This window comes from Zeus faber (genome assembly GCF_960531495.2).
Source record: "Zeus faber genome assembly, chromosome: 10".
Classification (NCBI taxonomy): domain Eukaryota; kingdom Metazoa; phylum Chordata; class Actinopteri; order Zeiformes; family Zeidae; genus Zeus; species Zeus faber.
Window position 1 is genome coordinate 15,772,277 of NC_137199.1, and position 22,878 is coordinate 15,795,154.

The window sequence follows — 22,878 nt, forward strand, 5'->3', positions numbered from 1 at the left end:
GGACAGCTCTACAAATATACCCGACACTGAAACGTAAGGTGAATATATTACATTATACTTAACATTTTATTTAAAAATGTTATTTATAGATATAACTGCAGTACAGTTACGGCTATGTCACTTTACTCAAAAACGTAAAATCACTGCTTTAAGTAATACTTGAAACAAAAATTATGCAAGGCTCGCACACAAACACACACACGATGTGAAAAGATTATTTAGAAAAATATGCTTCATTAAAAATAGGTAAAGGATATAGTTTACCCGGATTTCTCCACATGTATTTATCCACTGCTACGAATAGTACCACGTTGAAATATTTTCCCAAGCCTCCGGATCACTTAGAGAACAATCTCTTCTGTCTCTTAGTGAAGTGATATTAATCCTGTTGTGAGAAAGTCTCCTTTCTACTGTATTCCATTTACTTTTGGGAACTAATAAACAAGAGCTCAAATAACTTTGGGGCTCTTACATGTGCTTCACAATTACATCTATTCACTGGGTAGAATCAAAATATCCCAGATATATGTTTGGAGCACATCTACAGGGTTAGGAATCAATGCATCATGGTGCATTTTAACTCAGATGTGACTTTCACATTCCCATGCTTACTCGGGTTTGGAATCAACAGGTACTCAAGATGACATCCATGTCAAACTACCGAGAACTTACATAACCATTGAAATTAATTGATTATTTTTCAACAAGAACGTTGCTGTATCAGAGATTCAGAGCTACAAAGCATTTCCCGAGTTTTTTTTTTAAACATTTCTAATTCAGATAATGACACATGTCATTCAACAGGAAAGTCAAGTCAGCCATAGTAAAATATGCTAGAACTTGATCAAGTCATTTTAGGATAAGTCGTCACATCATTTGACTAAATATAGTGTCTATAAAAACAAAATACAAAAGCAAGTGCAGATAAAAGAAGGCAGGTGATGAGACAGCCATTACAGATCGCCGTTAATAGCAATACATGCTAGTACAGTGGTGATGCAAATACAAAAATTTAGACTCATCTGCTATCCACATATGGGTGAAGCATGTGCAGTGTGAAATAACAAAATACAGCATATCTAGTCGGAAAGACGCTGTGTACCATCCATTAAGAATACTACAGATGGGTTTAGGAAATGTACGCATGAAAAATAAACTTGTCTGTTATAAGAATTTTATATGTATATGTTTTGCTGTACTTTTTACATGAACTTTGGTACAAGGTATGTGTTCTTTTCTTTTCTTTTAAAGGCTAAATAGAGTTCATGTCCTAAAAAAGACATGAACTAGTCACTTTCTGTGCCATAATGTGAAGAGGAGAAAGGCAACATGTCTCGACCAACAGATAAGGGAACTTCACCAGACGACCTGTCTCAACGGAACTGCCCCATTAGCGAAACTGTTTCATCAGCAGGACCCATGCGGAGGCGTCGCGACATCTGCTGACCGACATCTCAACGACTCGTCAGCTTCGCCACTCCTAGAAAACTGCATAAAAAACTCAGATCTCCAGTGAGAATTGAGCACTTTCTCTGTGGCACTCTGTTGTGTTGATACACTGAAACTGCTCCTCTTGTACAAGATTAAATACTTTATTAACCTAAAGTATTTGTCTCTGAATTCCTCTGTAATGATTAGTCCATCCACGAAAAAAGTTTATAACAATTTAACTTTAACATTGTCAATTTGTATTGTCATGAAGACCAAAACACTAATGCCTTCAACTAAAGTTCAACCTGATTGTATCGTTGATCTGCATACTACTCTTGAGATTAATAGGAGATGGTGATTCTACATTTAAATCAATGAAACTAAACTTAAACCTTGGCATGGACAAAGACACAAAATGTTTTGAATATTTGCTATGTTACTGCATGAAGGCAAGATAAAATTATTCCAAAATGCCTAATCATGGAATAACATTTTATCAAAGAGGAATGCCAATAATTCGTATTTATATTAAATACTTTTATTTGGTAAAGAGACAGAGAATTAATTCAAATACTACAGTTTTAGAACAGTAATACTCTGTTTTGTTCGGCTCTGAGAAATACTTGAATGTCAAGAGAATTCTATATTAAAGCATTCCAGTGTGTGCGTGTGTAAGTGTGTGTGTGTGTGTGTGTGTGTGTGTGTGTGTGTTTTAAGCAATTTTGCACAATCTGCCCTCTAGGATTCATACTGCATATGTAAGTTTTAATGAGTGTTTTGTTGATATTCTTCCCTCCTCGTTAAATAATGAGGGATGTTTAAAGTTAGGTCCCCAGGAGTCAAGTGTTCCATTATCAAAAGCAGCTTCCCTGGATCCAAAATGATTTCAGGTTTACATCTGCAAAGAAAACATATATTACTCGCTTGTAATTAATTTCATAACATGAACATTCTTTAAAACCTAGCGTGTCGCCGCCGACAACGATCTGAGTCGCTCCTCTGTATAAATCACTTACTGGTGAAATCACATGCGTTTTTTATCTTATTGGATAGTCCTCACTTTTGGCTAACCACGTGGCTATGATGTCACAATGAGTGATGTCACACCCAGCCAATCGGAAGTTTGATGATCTTCAACAACAGTCCACCAATCAGAGGAGAGATTCTGGACAGCTAGACGAAGCCTCAAAGTCACGTGCAGCTTTTGGCTCGCGTTAACGCTGGGCGACAACCAACGTAACGTATGTTTTGCCAGTTTGTTTTCTGCTTGATGGTTGCAAAGAAATGTCTAAAGGCCAAGTGGAGATGGAGATTGGAGACATCCTACACCAGCGTTGGAATTTATTTTTTGCAGACAAAGGCGAGGAGGAGCAGGAGATTTATTTAGTGAAAATGATTCAGAAAACAAACACAAAAACCCCAAGAGATAGTGCTACAAAAACCGGCCATATATTCGTACACCGTCGAGACTTTAAGTAATTTGTGTTATATAATGAGGGATATATTGGCCTGTGTTTTCTTTCCTTGTCTTTCGATCGATTTGCTCTGGGGGTTTTTTTTCAATAAAAAAGTCATTCCATTCATTCCATTCAATGACTTCTATTATCATCTATTATATTGTATAGACGTATTGTTCGAATTATTTTTATGTGAGAGATATTTTGTTATTGACAAATTGGATTAAGGGAACAATCATCTAGAAAAGTAAAAGAACAAGTTTGAAGTAATAATCGTTTTCTTGCACACTTGGCTTATACTGTATGTTGATGTTACAAGGACCAATACAATTCTGAACTAAAAGTAAAGCTGGCATTGTGTTTTTCCTTGTATTATAATGTATAATATGATTTAAAGCTTCATACCATACACTCATTATCTATACATTATTTTGAATAACTCATCAACTCGGATATGCTATTAGATACATGTGGGATGATATATACATACTGTGAATTCCTTAGAAATAGCTCTGTAGTAGTCTTACAACACCTGACATGCAGCAGACAGAACACTGTGGCGGACAGAGGGGCGTGGTCAAGCACCGCAGCGGACGACAGCAGGTTCCCTTTTCCCGCGGCCACCAAGCTGCCTCGAATCGGCCAATTCAGCGCCCGCAAGGCGCGGATTGGTCCGACTCGAGGCGGGGAGTTTTTCTTCCATGTTTTGTTTGTCTTACAGAGGAGATCGGCGCAGAGGCCCGTGAGCAGAGGAACGCCATTCCTCCTGCATTATTATAAGACTCCTCCGATATATAGAGATATCTATAATTGTGGCCTGCTGGCCTCCCTCCCTAAACCCTTACCTGTGGGAGGAGACCCCCACAGACACTCTTCACACCATAGGAGACATGACTTGGAACTTGTGACCAACAACTTGAAACTTGACTTGGACATGCAAGGGATGACTTGTGAACAAAACGCACACGCACGCGCGCACACAAGTCCAGAATTTGGTACAAACAAGAGAAAAAAACAAGCAGAAAGGCTGACGACAAAAAGGGAAATGTTGTTTAACATGTTGTAATCTATGGTTTTTGTAGTTTAAACAAAGACTGAACACAAATCACAAAGCAGTCAAGCACTGATGTACTACCTCTAACAAAATCTTAATGAGCGTAGAAAGGAACAGGGCTGTTATTTAAACCAAGGATTTTGTAAAGTGGAACAAAATTAGAAAACATAAATGCAAGCACTACAAAGAAGTCCCAGTTTCAAATTTGATGGGGTTTACAAAATTATGTTGATTTGTATGCTTTGTTGTTGCTTTGTTTTTGGAAATGTTGTTTAAACTTGAAGGTAATTACTAAAATTATTAGATGCTTAATTAGATAAACAATAGTTCCTCAACTACAGGGTACATACCTCTGGGGACACATCAAGATCTCCAAATGCTTCCTCAAAATCAGTTGGTGTTTTTCTCAGAGTCTGGTCTGCAGGCAGCGTGTTGTCATTGTAAGACCTGACGAACTTGAAGTCACTTGTTCTAGATCCAGTTGTTAAATATGCATCATAATTATATGTGCTGCGTAAAGTTCCAGTACCATCAACATCTGCGTAGTTTGGAGGGAGATAGGAGCTGGGGAGAGCGACCGCTCCATCAAAAAACAGTCTTGGCTTACTCCTGCGACAAAACCTTAATCCCAGAATGATGATAATGAAAGTCAGAAAAAAAGTGGAGACAGATACCAACGCGATAATAAGATAGGAAGTCAGTTTTGAACCATTGTCTTCATAAGCCATATCTTTCAGTTCAGGAACCTCAGCCAAGTTGTCAGAGATCAGTAGGAACAAGGCACAGGTGGCAGAGAGGGAGGGCTGTCCATTATCCTTTACAGCTACGATAAGATTCTGTTTCATGTTGTCAGATTCAGAAATGTCTCTCTGTGTCCTGATCTCTCCACTGTGGAGACCAACAGTGAAAAGTCCTGCATCAGTGGATTTAATGATATGATAGGACAGCCAGGCGTTCTGTCCAGAATCTGAGTCCACTGCAATCACCTTGGAAACCAGAGAGCCTCCTTGTGCAGCTTTGGGGACCAGCTCAGTCATGAAGGAGTTTCCCTCTGGGGCAGGGTACAGTATCTGAGGGGAGTTGTCATTTACATCTGTTATGAAAACACTGACCGTCACGTTGCTGCTGAGAGGAGGAGAACCATTGTCTCTGGCCATGATCATCACTGTAAAGCTCCTGAACTGTTCATAATCAAACGACCTCACACTTTGGATCACTCCAGTGTCTCCATGAACAGATATATAAGAAGACACTGGAGCACCGTTCACTTCACCTGGTGTGAGTGAATAAATCACTGTCCCGTTCTGTCTCCAGTCTCTGTCTACAGCAGTAACAGAACATAAAGTGTGACCAGGTTTGTTATTTTCAGTCACGTATGCACTGTAGGACTGTTCCTCAAATACAGGTGGATTGTCATTGACATCAGCTAAAGAGAGATGGACAGTTTTCAAGGATGACAGAGGTGGAGAGCCCTCATCAGTAGCAGTTATTGTGATGTTGTAATCAGAAACTAATTCACGGTCTAGCTGGTCCATGGTGACCAATGAATAATAGTTTTTGATTGAAGGAATCAATTTAAAAGGAACATTTTGCTGGATAAAGCAGCGCACTTGTCGATTTTTCTCAGAATCTCTGTCTTGGACGTTAATGATGCCCACCTCTGTCCCAGGTGACACATTCTCTGGTACTGGATTGGTCAAAGATTTTAACAATATTATTGGGGAGTTGTCATTAACATCAGTTATAGTGATAACCAATTTTGCATCTGAAGAGAGACCATATCCATCTTTGGCCTCAACAAACATTTCATATTTGGTTTCCTCTTCAAAGTCTACTTCCCCTGTCACAGATATCTCTCCAGTCTGTCGATCAAGTGAAAATAATTTCCTTGACTTATCAGACAATCTGCTTAGTTCGTATGTAACTTCTCCATTGACACCCTCGTCTGCGTCCGTCGCGCGTACAGTTATTACTGTGGTTTTCAGTGGAGAGTTTTCAGGCAGACTGGCTTCATAGACAGATTGACTGAACACTGGGGCGTTATCATTCGCATCCAGCACAGTGACTTGGATCACTACAGTCCCTGATCTCTGAGGAGAACCTCCATCCAGAGCAGAGAGCAATAATTTAATTTCCTGCTGCTCCTCCCTGTCTAACTCCTTATCCAAAACCAACTCGCCATATTTACTACCAGCACTTGTGGTTTGGATATTTAAAACGAAGTGTTCATTTCGTTGGATTGTGTAACTCTGAACATCATTCTGGCCTATATCTGCATCATGAGCTGCATTTACACGATACCGAGCTCCTTTGACAGCGGATTCACTAATTTCCAGCTTAATTATATCCGTCGGGAAACTTGGTGCATTGTCGTTTATGTCCTGGATCTGTATTGATATACGATGTAATTCTAAGGGCCCTTCCAGCAGCAGCTCAAATTTAAGAACACACGAAGGTTTTTCTCCACAAAGCTCCTCTCTGTCTATTCTCTCCGCTACCGTCAGCTCTCCGCTCCGAAGGTTGATGTCACAGTACCTTCTGTCGTTGTCCTCGGTTTCAATACGAGCATTCCGAGCAGATAGTTTGCCCACCTCAAGTCCCAGATCCTTGGCTATATTTCCAATAACGGATCCGCGTTTCATCTCCTCGGGGATAGAATAGCTCAGGTCGCCATATGCGACACGCAACAAAGCAAAGAAAAAGACAAAGCCGCGCAGATTGAGCATCCTGAAAGCCATCTTCACTACAACAGCTCGATAGTGGATGTGATGATCTTGTCGAGTTATTCCAATTAATAAGGCAACACGATATGATCGAAAAAATCCAGACTCATTCCGACGTTTTGGGCTTGTTCTCTATTTGTGAAACAGATACTCGATACAGAGGGTGGAGGGGATATAAATCGTATATTGGTGTATAGTGACACCATGAGTCTAAAAGAAATACAACACATTCAGAAGGAGGAAGTGATTAATTTAATTTTTTCACGTTCCATCCCATAATAGCCTTTTCGTCTTAAGATAAAATAAAAATGGCCTTAGAGTTTATGCGTTTTACTTATGAGCAATATCAGCTGGTCTTTGAAATTAATTCGATTTAAAATACACAACTGTTTTGCAAATAGAGGTAACTGTGTCAGAGAAAAATCAGGACAATGGTCTGAGACATCGCAGACAAGTTCAAGTTCAAGAGATTATTTGTCACCAAGGCTTTGATAGATTTCACTCTGAAAATCAAATTCAAAATCAGTGATGAACACGAGTTGTATTCTTGTCAAATATGTATTTAAAAAAATATATATAAAGGGGAAATATTTATGAATTCAATCATTATACAAACCTATAAATATAATGTTTTAAAAATGGTAATTTTGTCTGATATAACTCAGAATAAAGGTAACAAATAAATACTTTTAAGAATGAAACTTTCAATGAATTAACATCACATTTCTCTCTCTCTCTCTCCCAATATCTATCTCTTCCAACTGTCACTTTCTCCCTCTCTCTCTCTCTCTCTCTCTTTCTCTCTCACTCTATCTTGTTTTAGTGAATTGTCCCTTCAAATGCATAGAATATGTTTAAGACGCATCTCATTGAATTACAACCATCTCAGATGAATGCTTTTTCATTCATTACTCCAATGATTCCAGTGTCACTAAGTCCTTACCTTAACTTGCAATCTGAATAATTTGGACAATAAAATGTTAAGTCTCTACAGAGTAATATCAAAAGACAATTAAAAGCCAAGAGTGTATTACCATGAAGAACCATCCTATGAAATGACAGCCATGTTTCACCGTAATATTCAACCTAATATTGTAGTTTTTGTTCATCAAATCTTTGATTGACATTACAATAATACATACTATCAAAGAGGAAATACAAAGATTTTGAACAAATACAAAGCATTTTACTCAACAAGGGCACTTCATTTCCCAAATCACACATGCAGTATGAACTAATGAATGAAGACTAGATGCCTTGAAAAATATTCTTGGTTTGGAACATCTCATGAACTATTTCTTTCAACATGTAAACCACTGCTATAATTAATTAAGGAAATATCACATGCCCATGCTAAACAATATAGTGTAGATAAGGGGTACAACTAAAAATGTATTGCAAATTTGGAACAAAATTGTTTTTAAACCAAAGCCAGATCTCTGCCACACCAAATATAATGAAAAGCAATTATTTAAGAAATATGTTAGATTTTTATGCAGGTATTACATTTGTCCGCTTTTGAAAAGATCTGCCTGCATCCTTTACCGATACTCACTGCAGAAAGTCTACTACAGAAAACATATGGATGTCTGTTTCTGCTGTAACATATCTTAATCTTAATCCATATCATCTCTGTGGAATGTAGGCTGCTGAATACAGAATATGAGAATGACAGTAAGAATATTAGTAAAGAATAACAAAATGACAAAGAAATATCACTATCAACTCTGATGGTAAACAGCACACGGAGATAGCAAAAACAAAATACAATGCTGATTACTTTACATGAGTGAAAGATGAGACACTGAGCCTACATCTATGTCGTGCCTACCTCTGGGGAAACATCGAGATCTCCAAATGCTTCATCAAAATCAGTTGGAGTTTTTCTCAGAGTCTGGTCTGCAGGCAGCGTGTTGTCATTGTAAGACCTGACGAACTTGAAGTCACTTGTTCTAGATCCAGTTGTTAAGTATGCATCATAATTATATGTGCTGCGTAAAGTTCCAGTACCATCGACATCTGCATAGTTTGGAGGGAGATAGGAGCTGGGGAGAGCGACCGCTCCATCAAAAAACAGTCTTGGCTTTCTCCTGCGACAAAACCTTAATCCCAGAATGATAATGATGAAAGTCAGAAAAAAAGTGGAGACAGATACCAACGCGATAATAAGATAGGAAGTCAGTTTTGAACCATTATCTTCATAAGCCATATCTTTCAGTTCAGGAACCTCAGCCAAGTTGTCAGAGATCAGTAGGAACAAGGCACAGGTGGCAGAGAGGGAGGGCTGTCCATTATCCTTTACAGCTACGATAAGATTCTGTTTCATGTTGTCAGATTCAGAAATGTCTCTCTGTGTCCTGATCTCTCCACTGTGGAGACCAACAGTGAAAAGTCCTGCATCAGTGGATTTAATGATATGATAGGACAGCCAGGCGTTCTGTCCAGAATCGGAGTCCACTGCTATCACCTTGGAAACCAGAGAGCCTCCTTGTGCAGCTTTGGGGACCAGCTCAGTCATGAAGGAGTTTCCCTCTGGGGCAGGGTACAGTATCTGAGGGGAGTTGTCATTTACATCCGTTATGAAAACACTGACTGTCACGTTGCTGCTGAGAGGAGGAGAACCATTGTCTCTGGCCATGATCATCACTGTAAAACTCCTGAACTGTTCATAATCAAATGACCTCACACTTTGGATCACTCCAGTGTCTCCATGAACAGATACATAAGAAGACACTGGAGCACCGTTCACTTCACCTGGTGTGAGTGAGTAAATCACTGTCCCGTTCTGTCTCCAGTCTCTGTCTACAGCAGTAACAGAACATAAAGTGTGACCAGGTTTGTTATTTTCAGTCACATATGCACTGTAGGACTGTTCCTCAAATACAGGTGGATTGTCATTGACATCAGCTACAGAGAGATGGACAGTTTTCAAAGATGACAGAGGTGGGGAGCCCTCGTCAGTTGCTATGATTGTAATATTATAATCAGAAACTAGTTCACGGTCTAGTTTGTCCGTGGTCACCAAAGAGTAATAATTTTTGATTGAAGGAATTAATTTAAAAGGAACATTTTGATGAATGGAACAGCGGACTTGGCTGTTTTTCTCCGAATCTCCGTCCTGCACGTTAATGATGCCCACCTCTGTACCAGGTGACACATTCTCCGGCACTGGATTGGTCAAAGATTTTAACGATATGACTGGGGCGTTGTCATTAACATCAGTTATAAATATAATGACTTTTGCATCTGAAGACAGACCATATCCATCTTTGGCCTCGACAAACATTTCATATTTAGAACCCTCCTCGTAGTCTATGTTCCCTGCTACAATTATCTCTCCGGTTTTTTCATCAAGTGAAAACAGCTTCCTTGACTTATCGGACATTTTATTAAATTCATATGTTACTTCTCCATTGACACCATCGTCTGCGTCCGTTGCGCTCACTGTTAATACTCGGCTTTCCAAAGCTGCGTTTTCCGGCAGACTGGCTTCATAGACGGCCTGGCTGAACACTGGGGCATTATCGTTCGCATCCAGCACAATGACGTCGATAAGTAAAGTCCCTGATCTCTGAGGAGAACCTCCATCCAGAGCCGTTAGCAACAGCGTCATTTCCCGCTGCTCCTCCCTGTCCAACTCCTTTTCCAAAACCAATTCACCATATTTGCTACCCGCACTTGTCGTCTGCGTATTCAAAACGAAGTTGCTGTTGCGCTGAAGAGTATATCGTTGAACCGCATTCTGGCCGATGTCTGAATCGTGGGCTGCAATCACACGATACCGAGCTCCTTTCACAGCGGACTCGCTGATTTCAAGCTTGATTTTCTCCTTCGGGAAACTGGGCGGATTGTCGTTGATGTCTTGAATCTGTAGTGATATACGATGCAACTCCAAGGGATTTTCGAAAAGCATCTCGAATTTCACAACACACGAAGGTTTTTCCCCGCACAGCTCCTCTCTGTCCATTCTCTCCACAACGGTGAACTCCCCGGTCAGAAGGCTGATATCACAGAACCTCCTGTCGTTCTTCCCCGTTTCGATACGAGCCTTTCGGGCAGACAGTGCTCCCACCTCGAGTCCCAGGTCCTTGGCGATATTTCCAATAACGGATCCGCGTTTCATCTCCTCGGGAACAGAATAGCTCAAATCGCCGTATGCGGAGCGCAGAAAAGCGAACAACACGACAAAGCCGAGAAGACCCAGCTGATTGTATTCCATCTTCATAGAAAATCCCATAAACAACCGAATACAGTTGTGTGTGTCTCTTGTAAAAATATCCTCGAAAACACCAAAAGGAGGTCAAATCAATGAAAAAAACCGCAACAACGTCCGTCTTCAAAGCCTGTTTTCGACAGAATTGTACGCGACTCCCCAGCTCCGTGCTCCGTCTCTTCTGTGGGTGGTGTAATAGACTAGAAGAAAGAGCAGTTCAATCCACTGCTGGTGTATAGTGACACCGTGAGTTAATATAGGATATAACACACTCTGAGAGAGGCCAATCTACCAGATGAAAGGGCATGTTACATTCCTTTCTTCTTTTTAAATATATTATTGTCACAAGTCTCACATATAGATAGATAGACAGAAAGACATATAGATAGATAAAATGTTGTTTTCATTTGTATATATTATCCAATCTATTACCAGAATTATACTAATTTAAAACGCACATTTTCAGTGCCAAGATAATGTGGGAACTGATTTATTCTGAGCTGAAAAGCCAACTTCAGTCCCATGGACAGCTCTACAAATATACCCGACACTGAAACGTAAGGTGAATATATTACATTATACTTAACATTTTATTTAAAAATGTTATTTATAGATATAACTGCAGTACAGTTACGGCTATGTCACTTTACTCAAAAACGTAAAATCACTGCTTTAAGTAATACGGGAAACAAAAATTATGCAAGGCTCGCACACAAACACACACACGATGTGAAAAGATTATTTAGAAAAATATGCTTCATTAAAAATAGGTAAAGGATATAGTTTACCCGGATTTCTCCACATGTATTTATCCACTGCTACGAATAGTACAACGTTGAAATATTTTCCCAAGCCTCCGGATCACTTAGAGAACAATCTCTTCTGTCTCTTAGTGAAGTGATATTAATCCTGTTGTGAGAAAGTCTCCTTTCTACTGTATTCCATTTACTTTTGGGAACTAATAAACAAGAGCTCAAATAACTTTGGGGCTCTTACATGTGCTTCACAATTACATCTATTCACTGGGTAGAATCAAAATATCCCAGATATATGTTTGGAGCACATCTACAGGGTTAGGAATCAATGCATCATGGTGCATTTTAACTCAGATGTGACTTTCACATTCCCATGCTTACTCGGGTTTGGAATCAACAGGTACTCAAGATGACATCCATGTCAAACTACCGAGAACTTACATAACCATTGAAATTAATTGATTATTTTTCAACAAGAACGTTGCTGTATCAGAGATTCAAAGCTACAAAGCATTTCCCGAGTTTTTTTTTTAAACATTTCTAATTCAGATAATGACACATGTCATTCAACAGGAAAGTCAAGTCAGCCATAGTAAAATCTGATAGAACTTGATCAAGTCATTTTAGGATAAGTCGTCACATCATTTGACTAAATATAGTGTCTATAAAAACAAAATACAAAAGCAAGTGCAGATAAAAGAAGGCAAGTGATGAGACAGCCATTACAGATCGCCGTTAATAGCAATACATGCTAGTACAGTGGTGATGCAAATACAAAAATTTAGACTCATCTGCTATCCACATATGGGTGAAGCATGTGCAGTGTGAAATAACAAAATACAGCATATCTAGTCGGAAAGACGCTGTGTACCATCCATTAAGAATACTACAGATGGGTTTAGGAAATGTACGCATGAAAAATAAACTTGTCTGTTATAAGAATTTTATATGTATATGTTTTGCTGTACTTTTTACATGAACTTTGGTACAAGGTATGTGTTCTTTTCTTTTCTTTTAAAGGCTAAATAGAGTTCATGTCCTAAAAAAGACATGAACTAGTCACTTTCTGTGCCATAATGTGAAGAGGAGAAAGGCAACATGTCTCGACCAACAGATAAGCGAACTTCACCAGACGACCTGTCTCAACGGAACTGCCCCATTAGCGAAACTGTTTCATCAGCAGGACCCATGCGGAGGTGTCGCGACATCTGCTGACCGACATCTCAACGACTCGTCAGCTTCGCCACTCCTAGAAAACTGCATAAAAAACTCAGATCTCCAGTGAGAATTGAGCACTTTCTCTGTGGCACTCTGTTGTGTTGATACACTGAAACTGCTCCTCTTGTACAAGATTAAATACTTTATTAACCTAAAGTATTTGTCTCTGAATTCCTCTGTAATGATTAGTCCATCCACGAAAAAAGTTTATAACAATTTAACTTTAACATTGTCAATTTATATTGTCATGAAGACCAAAACACTAATGCCTTCAACTAAAGTTCAACCTGATTGTATCGTTGATCTGCATACTACTCTTGAGATTAATAGGAGATGGTGATTCTACATTTTAATCAATGAAACTAAACTTAAACCTTGGCATGGACAAAGACACAAAATGTTTTGAATATTTGCTATGTTACTGCATGAAGGCAAGATAAAATTATTCCAAAATGCCTAATCATGGAATAACATTTTATCAAAGAGGAATGCCAATAATTCGTATTTATATTAAATACTTTTATTTGGTAAAGAGACAGAGAATTAATTCAAATACTACAGTTTTAGAACAGTAATACTCTGTTTTGTTCGGCTCTGAGAAATACTTGAATGTCAAGAGAATTCTATATTAAAGCATTCCAGTGTGTGCGTGTGTAAGTGTGTGTGTGTGTGTGTGTGTGTGTTTTAAGCAATTTTGCACAATCTGCCCTCTAGGATTCATACTGCATATGTAAGTTTTAATGAGTGTTTTGTTGATATTCTTCCCTCCTCGTTAAATAATGAGGGATGTTTAAAGTTAGGTCCCCAGAAGTCAAGTGTTCCATTATCAAAAGCAGCTTCCCTGGATCCAAAATGATTTCAGGTTTACATCTGCAAAGAAAACATATATTACTCGCTTGTAATTAATTTCATAACATGAACATTCTTTAAAACCTAGTGTGTCGCCGCCGACAACGATCTGAGTCGCTCCTCTGTATAAATCACTTACTGGTGAAATCACATGCGTTTTTTATCTTATTGGATAGTCCTCACTTTTGGCCAACCACGTGGCTATGATGTCACAATGAGTGATGTCACACCCAGCCAATCGGAAGTTTGATGATCTTCAACAACAGTCCACCAATCAGAGGAGAGATTCTGGACAGCTAGACGAAGCCTCAAAGTCACGTGCAGCTTTTGGCTCGCGTTAACGCTGGGCGACAACCAACGTAACGTATGTTTTGCCAGTTTGTTTTCTGCCTGATGGTTGCAAAGAAATGTCTAAAGGCCAAGTGGAGATGGAGATTGGAGACATCCTACACCAGCGTTGGAATTTATTTTTTGCAGACAAAGGCGAGGAGGAGCAGGAGATTTATCCGAGTCCGATCAGTGAAAATGATTCAGAAAACAAACACAAAAACCCCAAGAGATAGTGCTACAAAAACCGGCCATATATTCGTACACCGTCGAGACTTTAAGTAATTTGTGTTATATAATGAGGGATATATTGGCCTGTGTTTTCTTTCCTTGTCTTTCGATCGATTTGCTCTGGGGTTTTTTTTTTCAATAAAAAAGTCATTCCATTCATTCCATTCAATGACTTCTATTATCATCTATTATATTGTATAGACGTATTGTTCGAATTATTTTTATGTGAGAGATATTTTGTTATTGACAAATTGGATTAAGGGAACAATCATCTAGAAAAGTAAAAGAACAAGTTTGAAGTAATAATCGTTTTCTTGCACACTTGGCTTATACTGTATGTTGATGTTACAAGGACCAATACAATTCTGAATTAAAAGTAAAGCTGGCATTGTGTTTTTCCTTGTATTATAATGTATAATATGATTTAAAGCTTCATACCATACACTCATTATCTATACATTATTTTGAATAACTCATCAACTCGGATATGCTATTAGATACATGTGGGATGATATATACATACTGTGAATTCCTTAGAAATAGCTCTGTAGTAGTCTTACAACACCTGACATGCAGCAGACAGAACACTGTGGCGGACAGAGGGGCGTGGTCAAGCACCGCAGCGGACGACAGCAGGTTCCCTTTTCCCGCGGCCACCAAGCTGCCTCGAATCGGCCAATTCAGCGCCCGCAAGGCGCGGATTGGTCCGACTCGAGGCGGGGAGTTTTTCTTCCATGTTTTGTTTGTCTTACAGAGGAGATCGGCGCAGAGGCCCGTGAGCAGAGGAACGCCATTCCTCCTGCATTATTATAAGACTCCTCCGATATATAGAGATATCTATAATTGTGGCCTGCTGGCCTCCCTCCCTAAACCCTTACCTGTGGGAGGAGACCCCCACAGACACTCTTCACACCATAGGAGACATGACTTGGAACTTGTGACCAACAACTTGAAACTTGACTCTCAAAGACTTGAGACTTGACTTGGACATGCAAGGAATGACTTGTGAACAACACGCACACGCACGCGCGCACACAAGTCCAGAATTTGGTACAAACAAGAGAAAAAAACAAGCAGAAAGGCTGACGACAAAAAGGGAAATGTTGTTTAACATGTTGTAATCTACGGTTTTTGTAGTTTAAACAAAGACTGAACACAAATCACAAAGCAGTCAAGCACTGATGTACTACCTCTAACCAAATCTTAATGAGCGTAGAAAGGAACAGGGCTGTTATTTAAACCAAGGATTTTGTAAAGTGGAACAAAATTAGAAAACATAAATGCAAGCACTACAAAGAAGTCCCAGTTTCAAATTTGATGGGGTTTACAAAATTATGTTGATTTGTATGCTTTGTTGTTGCTTTGTTTTTGGAAATGTTGTTTAAACTTGAAGGTAATTACTAAAATTATTAGATGCTTAATTAGATAAACAATAGTTCCTCAACTACAGGGTACATACCTCTGGGGACACATCAAGATCTCCAAATGCTTCCTCAAAATCAGTTGGTGTTTTTCTCAGAGTCTGGTCTGCAGGCAGCGTGTTGTCATTGTAAGACCTGACGAACTTGAAGTCACTTGTTCTAGATCCAGTTGTTAAATATGCATCATAATTATATGTGCTGCGTAAAGTTCCCGTACCATCAACATCTGCGTAGTTTGGAGGGAGATAGGAGCTGGGGAGAGCGACCGCTCCATCAAAAAACAGTCTTGGCTTACTCCTGCGACAAAACCTTAATCCCAGAATGATGATAATGAAAGTCAGAAAAAAAGTAGAGACGGATACCAACGCGATAATAAGATAGGAAGTCAGTTTTGAACCATTGTCTTCATAAGCCATATCTTTCAGTTCAGGAACCTCAGCCAAGTTGTCAGAGATCAGTAGGAACAAGGCACAGGTGGCAGAGAGGGAGGGCTGTCCATTATCCTTTACAGCTACGATAAGATTCTGTTTCATGTTGTCAGATTCAGAAATGTCTCTCTGTGTCCTGATCTCTCCACTGTGGAGACCAACAGTGAAAAGTCCTGCATCAGTGGATTTAATGATATGATAGGACAGCCAGGCGTTCTGTCCAGAATCTGAGTCCACTGCAATCACCTTGGAAACCAGAGAGCCTCCTTGTGCAGCTTTGGGGACCAGCTCAGTCATGAAGGAGTTTCCCTCTGGGGCAGGGTACAGTATCTGAGGGGAGTTGTCATTTACATCTGTTATGAAAACACTGACCGTCACGTTGCTGCTGAGAGGAGGAGAACCATTGTCTCTGGCCATGATCATCACTGTAAAGCTCCTGAACTGTTCATAATCAAACGACCTCACACTTTGGATCACTCCAGTGTCTCCATGAACAGATATATAAGAAGACACTGGAGCACCGTTCACTTCACCTGGTGTGAGTGAATAAATCACTGTCCCGTTCTGTCTCCAGTCTCTGTCTACAGCAGTAACAGAACATAAAGTGTGACCAGGTTTGTTATTTTCAGTCACGTATGCACTGTAGGACTGTTCCTCAAATACAGGTGGATTGTCATTGACATCAGCTAAAGAGAGATGGACAGTTTTCAAGGATGACAGAGGTGGAGAGCCCTCATCAGTAGCAGTTATTGTGATGTTGTAATCAGAAACTAATTCACGGTCTAGCTGGTCCATGGTGACCAATGAATAATAGTTTTTGATTGAAGGAATCAATTTAAAAGGAACATTTTGCTGGATAAAGCAGCGCACTTGTCGATTTTTCTCAGAATCTCTGTCTTGGACGTTAATGATGCCCACCTCTGTCCCAGGTGACACATTCTCTGGTACTGGATTGGTCAAAGATTTTAACAATATTATTGGGGAGTTGTCATTAACATCAGTTATAGTGATAACCAATTTTGCATCTGAAGAGAGACCATATCCATCTTTGGCCTCAACAAACATTTCATATTTGGTTTCCTCTTCAAAGTCTACTTCCCCTGTCACAGATATCTCTCCAGTCTGTCGATCAAGTGAAAATAATTTCCTTGACTTATCAGACAATCTGCTTAGTTCGTATGTAACTTCTCCATTGACACCCTCGTCTGCGTCCGTGGCGCGTACAGTTATTACTGTGGTTTTCAGTGGAGAGTTTTCAGGCAGACTGGCTTCATAGACAGATTGACTGAACACTGGGGCGTTATCATTCGCATCCAGCACAGTGACTTGGATCACTACAGTCCCTGATTTCTGAGGAGAACCTCCATCCAGAGCAGAGAGCAATAATTTAATTTCCTGCTGCTCCTCCCTGTCTAACTCCTTATCCAAAACCAACTCGCCATATTTACTACCAGCACTTGTGGTTTGGATATTTAAAACGAAGTGTTCATTTCGTTGGATTGTGTAACTCTGAACATCATTCTGGCCTATATCTGCATCATGAGCTGCATTTACACGATACCGAGCTCCTTTGACAGCGGATTCTCTAATTTCCAGCTTAATTATATCCGTCGGGAAACTTGGTGCATTGTCGTTTATGTCCTGGATCTGTATTGATATACGATGTAATTCTAAGGGCCCTTCCAGCAGCAGCTCAAATTTAAGAACACACGAAGGTTTTTCTCCACAAAGCTCCTCTCTGTCTATTCTCTCCGCTACAGTCAGCTCTCCGCTCCGAAGGTTGATGTCACAGTACCTTCTGTCGTTGTCCTCGGTTTCAATACGAGCATTCCGAGCAGATAGTTTGCCCACCTCAAGTCCCAGATCCTTGGCTATATTTCCAATAACGGATCCGCGTTTCATCTCCTCGGGGATAGAATAGCTCAGGTCGCCATATGCGACACGCAACAAAGCAAAGAAAAAGACAAAGCCGCGCAGATTGAGCATCCTGAAAGCCATCTTCAGTACAACAGCTCGATAGTGGATGTGATGATCTTGTCGAGTTATTCCAATAAATAAGGCAACACGATATGATCGAAAAAATCCCGACTCATTCCGACGTTTTGGGCTTGTTCTCTATTTGTGAAACAGATACTCGATACAGAGGGTGGAGGGGATATAAATCGTATATTGGTGTATAGTGACACCATGAGTCTAAAAGAAATACAACACATTCAGAAGGAGGAAGTGATTAATTTAATTTTTTCACGTTCCATCCCATAATAGCCTTTTCGTCTTAAGATAAAATAAAAATGGCCTTAGAGTTTATGCGTTTTACTTATGAGCAATATCAGCTGGTCTTTGAAATTAATTCGATTTAAAATACACAACTGTTTTGCAAATAGAGGTAACTGTGTCAGAGAAAAATCAGGACAATGGTCTGAGACATCGCAGACAAGTTCAAGTTCAAGAGATTATTTGTCACCAAGGCTTTGATAGATTTCACTCTGAAAATCAAATTCAAAATCAGTGATGAACACGAGTTGTATTCTTGTCAAATATGTATTTAAAAAAAAATATATAAAGGGGAAATATTTATGAATTCAATCATTATACAAACCTATAAATATAATGTTTTAAAAATGGTAATTTTGTCTGATATAACTCAGAATAAAGGTAACAAATAAATACTTTTAAGAATGAAACTTTCAATGAATTAACATCACATTTCTCTCTCTCTCTCTCCCAATATCTATCTCTTCCAACTGTCACTTTCTCCCTCTCTCTCTCTCTCTCTCTCTTTCTCTCTCACTCTATCTTGTTTTAGTGAATTGTCCCTTCAAATGCATAGAATATGTTTAAGACGCATCTCATTGAATTACAACCATCTCAGATGAATGCTTTTTCATTCATTACTCCAATGATTCCAGTGTCACTAAGTCCTTACCTTAACTTGCAATCTGAATAATTTGGACAATAAAATGTTAAGTCTCTACAGAGTAATATCAAAAGACAATTAAAAGCCAAGAGTGTATTACCATGAAGAACCATCCTATGAAATGACAGCCATGTTTCACCGTAATATTCAACCTAATATTGTAGTTTTTGTTCATCAAATCTTTGATTGACATTACAATAATACATACTATCAAAGAGGAAATACAAAGATTTTGAACAAATACAAAGAATTTTACTCAACAAGGGCACTTCATTTCCCAAATCACACATGCAGTATGAACTAATGAATGAAGACTAGATGCCTTGAAAAATATTCTTGGTTTGGAACATCTCATGAACTATTTCTTTCAACATGTAAACCACTGCTATAATTAATTAAGGAAATATCACATGCCCATGCTAAACAATATAGTGTAGATAAGGGGTACAACTAAAAATGTATTGCAAATTTGGAACACAATTGTTTTTAAACCAAAGCCAGATCTCTGCCACACCAAATATAATGAAAAGCAATTATTTAAGAAATATGTTAGATTTTTATGCAGGTATTACATTTGTCCGCTTTTGAAAAGATCTGCCTGCATCCTTTACCGATACTCACTGCAGAAAGTCTACTACAGAAAACATATGGATGTCTGTTTCTGCTGTAACATATCTTAATCTTAATCCATATCATCTCTGTGGAATGTAGGCTGCTGAATACAGAATATGAGAATGACAGTAAGAATATTAGTAAAGAATAACAAAATGACAAAGAAATATCACTATCAACTCTGATGGTAAACAGCACACGGAGATAGCAAAAACAAAATACAATGCTGATTACTTTACATGAGTGAAAGATGAGACACTGAGCCTACATCTATGTCGTGCCTACCTCTGGGGAAACATCGAGATCTCCAAATGCTTCATCAAAATCAGTTGGAGTTTTTCTCAGAGTCTGGTCTGCAGGCAGCGTGTTGTCATTGTAAGACCTGACGAACTTGAAGTCACTTGTTCTAGATCCAGTTGTTAAGTATGCATCATAATTATATGTGCTGCGTAAAGTTCCAGTACCATCGACATCTGCATAGTTTGGAGGGAGATAGGAGCTGGGGAGAGCGACCGCTCCATCAAAAAACAGTCTTGGCTTTCTCCTGCGACAAAACCTTAATCCCAGAATGATAATGATGAAAGTCAGAAAAAAAGTGGAGACAGATACCAACGCGATAATAAGATAGGAAGTCAGTTTTGAACCGTTATCTTCATAAGCCATATCTTTCAGTTCAGGAACCTCAGCCAAGTTGTCAGAGATCAGTAGGAACAAGGCACAGGTGGCAGAGAGGGAGGGCTGTCCATTATCCTTTACAGCTACGATAAGATTCTGTTTCATGTTGTCAGATTCAGAAATGTCTCTCTGTGTCCTGATCTCTCCACTGTGGAGACCAACAGTGAAAAGTCCTGCATCAGTGGATTTAATGATATGATAGGACAGCCAGGCGTTCTGTCCAGAATCGGAGTCCACTGCTATCACCTTGGAAACCAGAGAGCCTCCTTCTGCAGCTTTGGGGACCAGCTCAGTCATGAAGGAGTTTCCCTCTGGGGCAGGGTACAGTATCTGAGGGGAGTTGTCATTTACATCCGTTATGAAAACACTGACTGTCACGTTGCTGCTGAGAGGAGGAGAACCATTGTCTCTGGCCATGATCATCACTGTAAAACTCCTGAACTGTTCATAATCAAACGACCTCACACTTTGGATCACTCCAGTGTCTCCATGAACAGATACATAAGAAGACACTGGAGCACCGTTCACTTCACCTGGTGTGAGTGAATAAATCACTGTCCCGTTCTGTCTCCAGTCTCTGTCTACAGCAGTAACAGAACATAAAGTGTGACCAGGTTTGTTATTTTCAGTCACATATGCACTGTAGGACTGTTCCTCAAATACAGGTGGATTGTCATTGACATCAGCTACAGAGAGATGGACAGTTTTCAAGGAAGACAGAGGTGGAGAGCCCTCGTCAGTAGCAGTGATTGTAATATTATAATCAGAAACTAGTTCACGGTCTAGGTTGTCCGTGGTCACCAAAGAGTAATAATTTTTGATTGAAGGGATTAATTTGAAAGGAACATTTTGATGAATGGAACAGCGGACTTGGCTGTTTTTCTCCGAATCTCCGTCCTGTACGTTAATGATGCCCACCTCTGTACCAGGTGACACATTCTCGGGCACTGGATTGGTCAAAGATTTTAACGATATGACTGGGGCGTTGTCATTAACATCAGTTATAAATATAATGACTTTTGCATCTGAAGAGAGACCATATCCATCTTTGGCCTCGACAAACATTTCATATTTAGAACCCTCCTCGTAGTCTATGTCCCCTGCTGTAATTATCTCCCCGGTTTTTTCATCAAGTGAAAACAGCTTCCGTGACTTATCGGACATTTTATTAAATTCATATGTTACTTCTCCATTGACACCATCGTCTGCGTCCGTTGCGCTCACTGTTAATACTCGGCTTTCCAAAGCTGCGTTTTCCGGCAGACTGGCTTCATAGACGGCCTGGCTGAACACTGGGGCGTTATCATTCGCATCCAGCACAATGACGTCGATAAGTAAAGTCCCTGATCTCTGAGGAGAACCTCCATCCAGAGCCGTGAGCAACAGCGTCATTTCCCGCTGCTCCTCCCTGTCCAACTCCTTTTCCAAAACCAATTCACCATATTTACTACCCGCACTTGTCGTCTGCGTATTCAAAACGAAGTTGCTGTTGCGCTGAAGAGTATATCGTTGAACCGCATTCTGGCCGATGTCTGAATCGTGGGCTGCAATCACACGATACCGAGCTCCTTTGTCGGCGGACTCCCGGATTTCAAGCTTGATTTTCTCCTTCGGGAAACTGGGAGGATTGTCGTTTATGTCTTGAATCTGTAGCGATATACGATGCAACTCCAAAGGATTTTCGAAAAGCATCTCGAATTTCAGAACACACGAAGGTTTTTCCCCGCACAGCTCCTCTCTGTCCATTCTCTCCACAACCGTGAACTCCCCGGTCAGAAGGCTGATATCACAGAACCTCCTGTCGTTCTTCCCCGTTTCGATACGAGCCTTTCGGGCAGACAGTGCTCCCACCTCGAGTCCCAGGTCCTTGGCGATATTTCCAATAACAGATCCGCGTTTCATCTCCTCGGGAACAGAATAGCTCAAGTCGCCGTATGCGGAGCGCAGAAAAGCGAACAACACGACAAAGCCGAGATGACCCAGCTGATTGTATTCCATCTTCATAGAAAATCCCATAAACAACCGAATACAGTTGTGTGTGTCTCTTGTATAATTTTCCTCGAAAACACCACAATGAGGTGAAATCAATGAAGAACCTGCAACAACCTCCGTCTTCAATGCCTGTTTTCGACAGAATTGTACGCGACTCCCCAGCTCCGTGCTCCGTCTCTTCTGTGGGTGGTGTAATAGACTAGAAGAAAGAGCAGTTCAATCCACTGCTGGTGTATAGTGACACCGTGAGTTAAAATGGGATATAACACACTCTGAGAGAGGCCAATCTACCAGATGAAAGTGCATGTTCCATTCCATTCTTCCATTTATATATATTTATTGACTTAATAGTGTCATATATAGATAGATAGACAGAAAGACAGATAGATAGATAAAATGCTGTATTCATTTGTATGCATTATACAATGCTATAACCAGAATTATACCAATTTAAAACGCACATTTTCAGTGCAACGATAATGTGGGAACTGATTTATTCTGAGTTAAAAATGAAACTCCAGCACCATGGACAGTTCTACAAATATACTCAATGCTTGACATTGAAATGTAAGGTG

At 39.8% G+C, this 22,878-nt stretch overlaps 4 protein-coding genes across 4 annotated transcripts in view; all 4 read right to left on the bottom strand.

Annotated features, from left to right (window-relative positions):
- LOC307235520 (uncharacterized protein) overlaps window positions 1-18,024 on the bottom strand; it is a gene marked incomplete at its 3' end in the record, with an annotated part of 89,054 nt that extends 71,030 nt beyond the window's left edge. The window contains exons 1-3 of the mRNA XM_080007645.1: window positions 15,707-18,024; window positions 14,829-15,057; window positions 8,497-10,884 (exon numbers count right to left, since the gene is read on the bottom strand). Coding sequence (XP_079863771.1) covers window positions 8,497-10,884; window positions 14,829-15,057; window positions 15,707-18,009 — 4,920 coding nt within the window. The 5' untranslated portion in view covers window positions 18,010-18,024. The remainder of the gene's footprint in view (window positions 1-8,496; window positions 10,885-14,828; window positions 15,058-15,706) is intronic.
- The window catches only part of LOC307236154 (protocadherin gamma-C5-like), a gene marked incomplete at its 5' end in the record, with an annotated part of 315,288 nt that overhangs the window by 250,469 nt on the left and 41,941 nt on the right, over window positions 1-22,878 (bottom strand). The gene's annotated exons all lie outside the window — the stretch shown is intronic.
- LOC307236167 (protocadherin gamma-A11-like) lies at window positions 4,278-6,599 on the bottom strand (the record flags this gene model as incomplete). Its single annotated transcript, XM_080008485.1, has 1 exon — window positions 4,278-6,599. The coding sequence occupies exon 1, from the start codon at window positions 6,582-6,584 to the stop codon at window positions 4,278-4,280; it is 2,307 nt and encodes a 768-aa protein (XP_079864611.1). The 5' UTR covers window positions 6,585-6,599.
- Window positions 19,907-22,228, bottom strand: LOC307235529 (protocadherin gamma-A12-like; the record flags this gene model as incomplete). The annotated part of the gene is made up of 1 exon (XM_080007653.1): window positions 19,907-22,228. Exon 1 carries the CDS (start codon window positions 22,211-22,213, stop codon window positions 19,907-19,909), a length of 2,307 nt encoding a protein of 768 aa, XP_079863779.1. The 5' UTR covers window positions 22,214-22,228.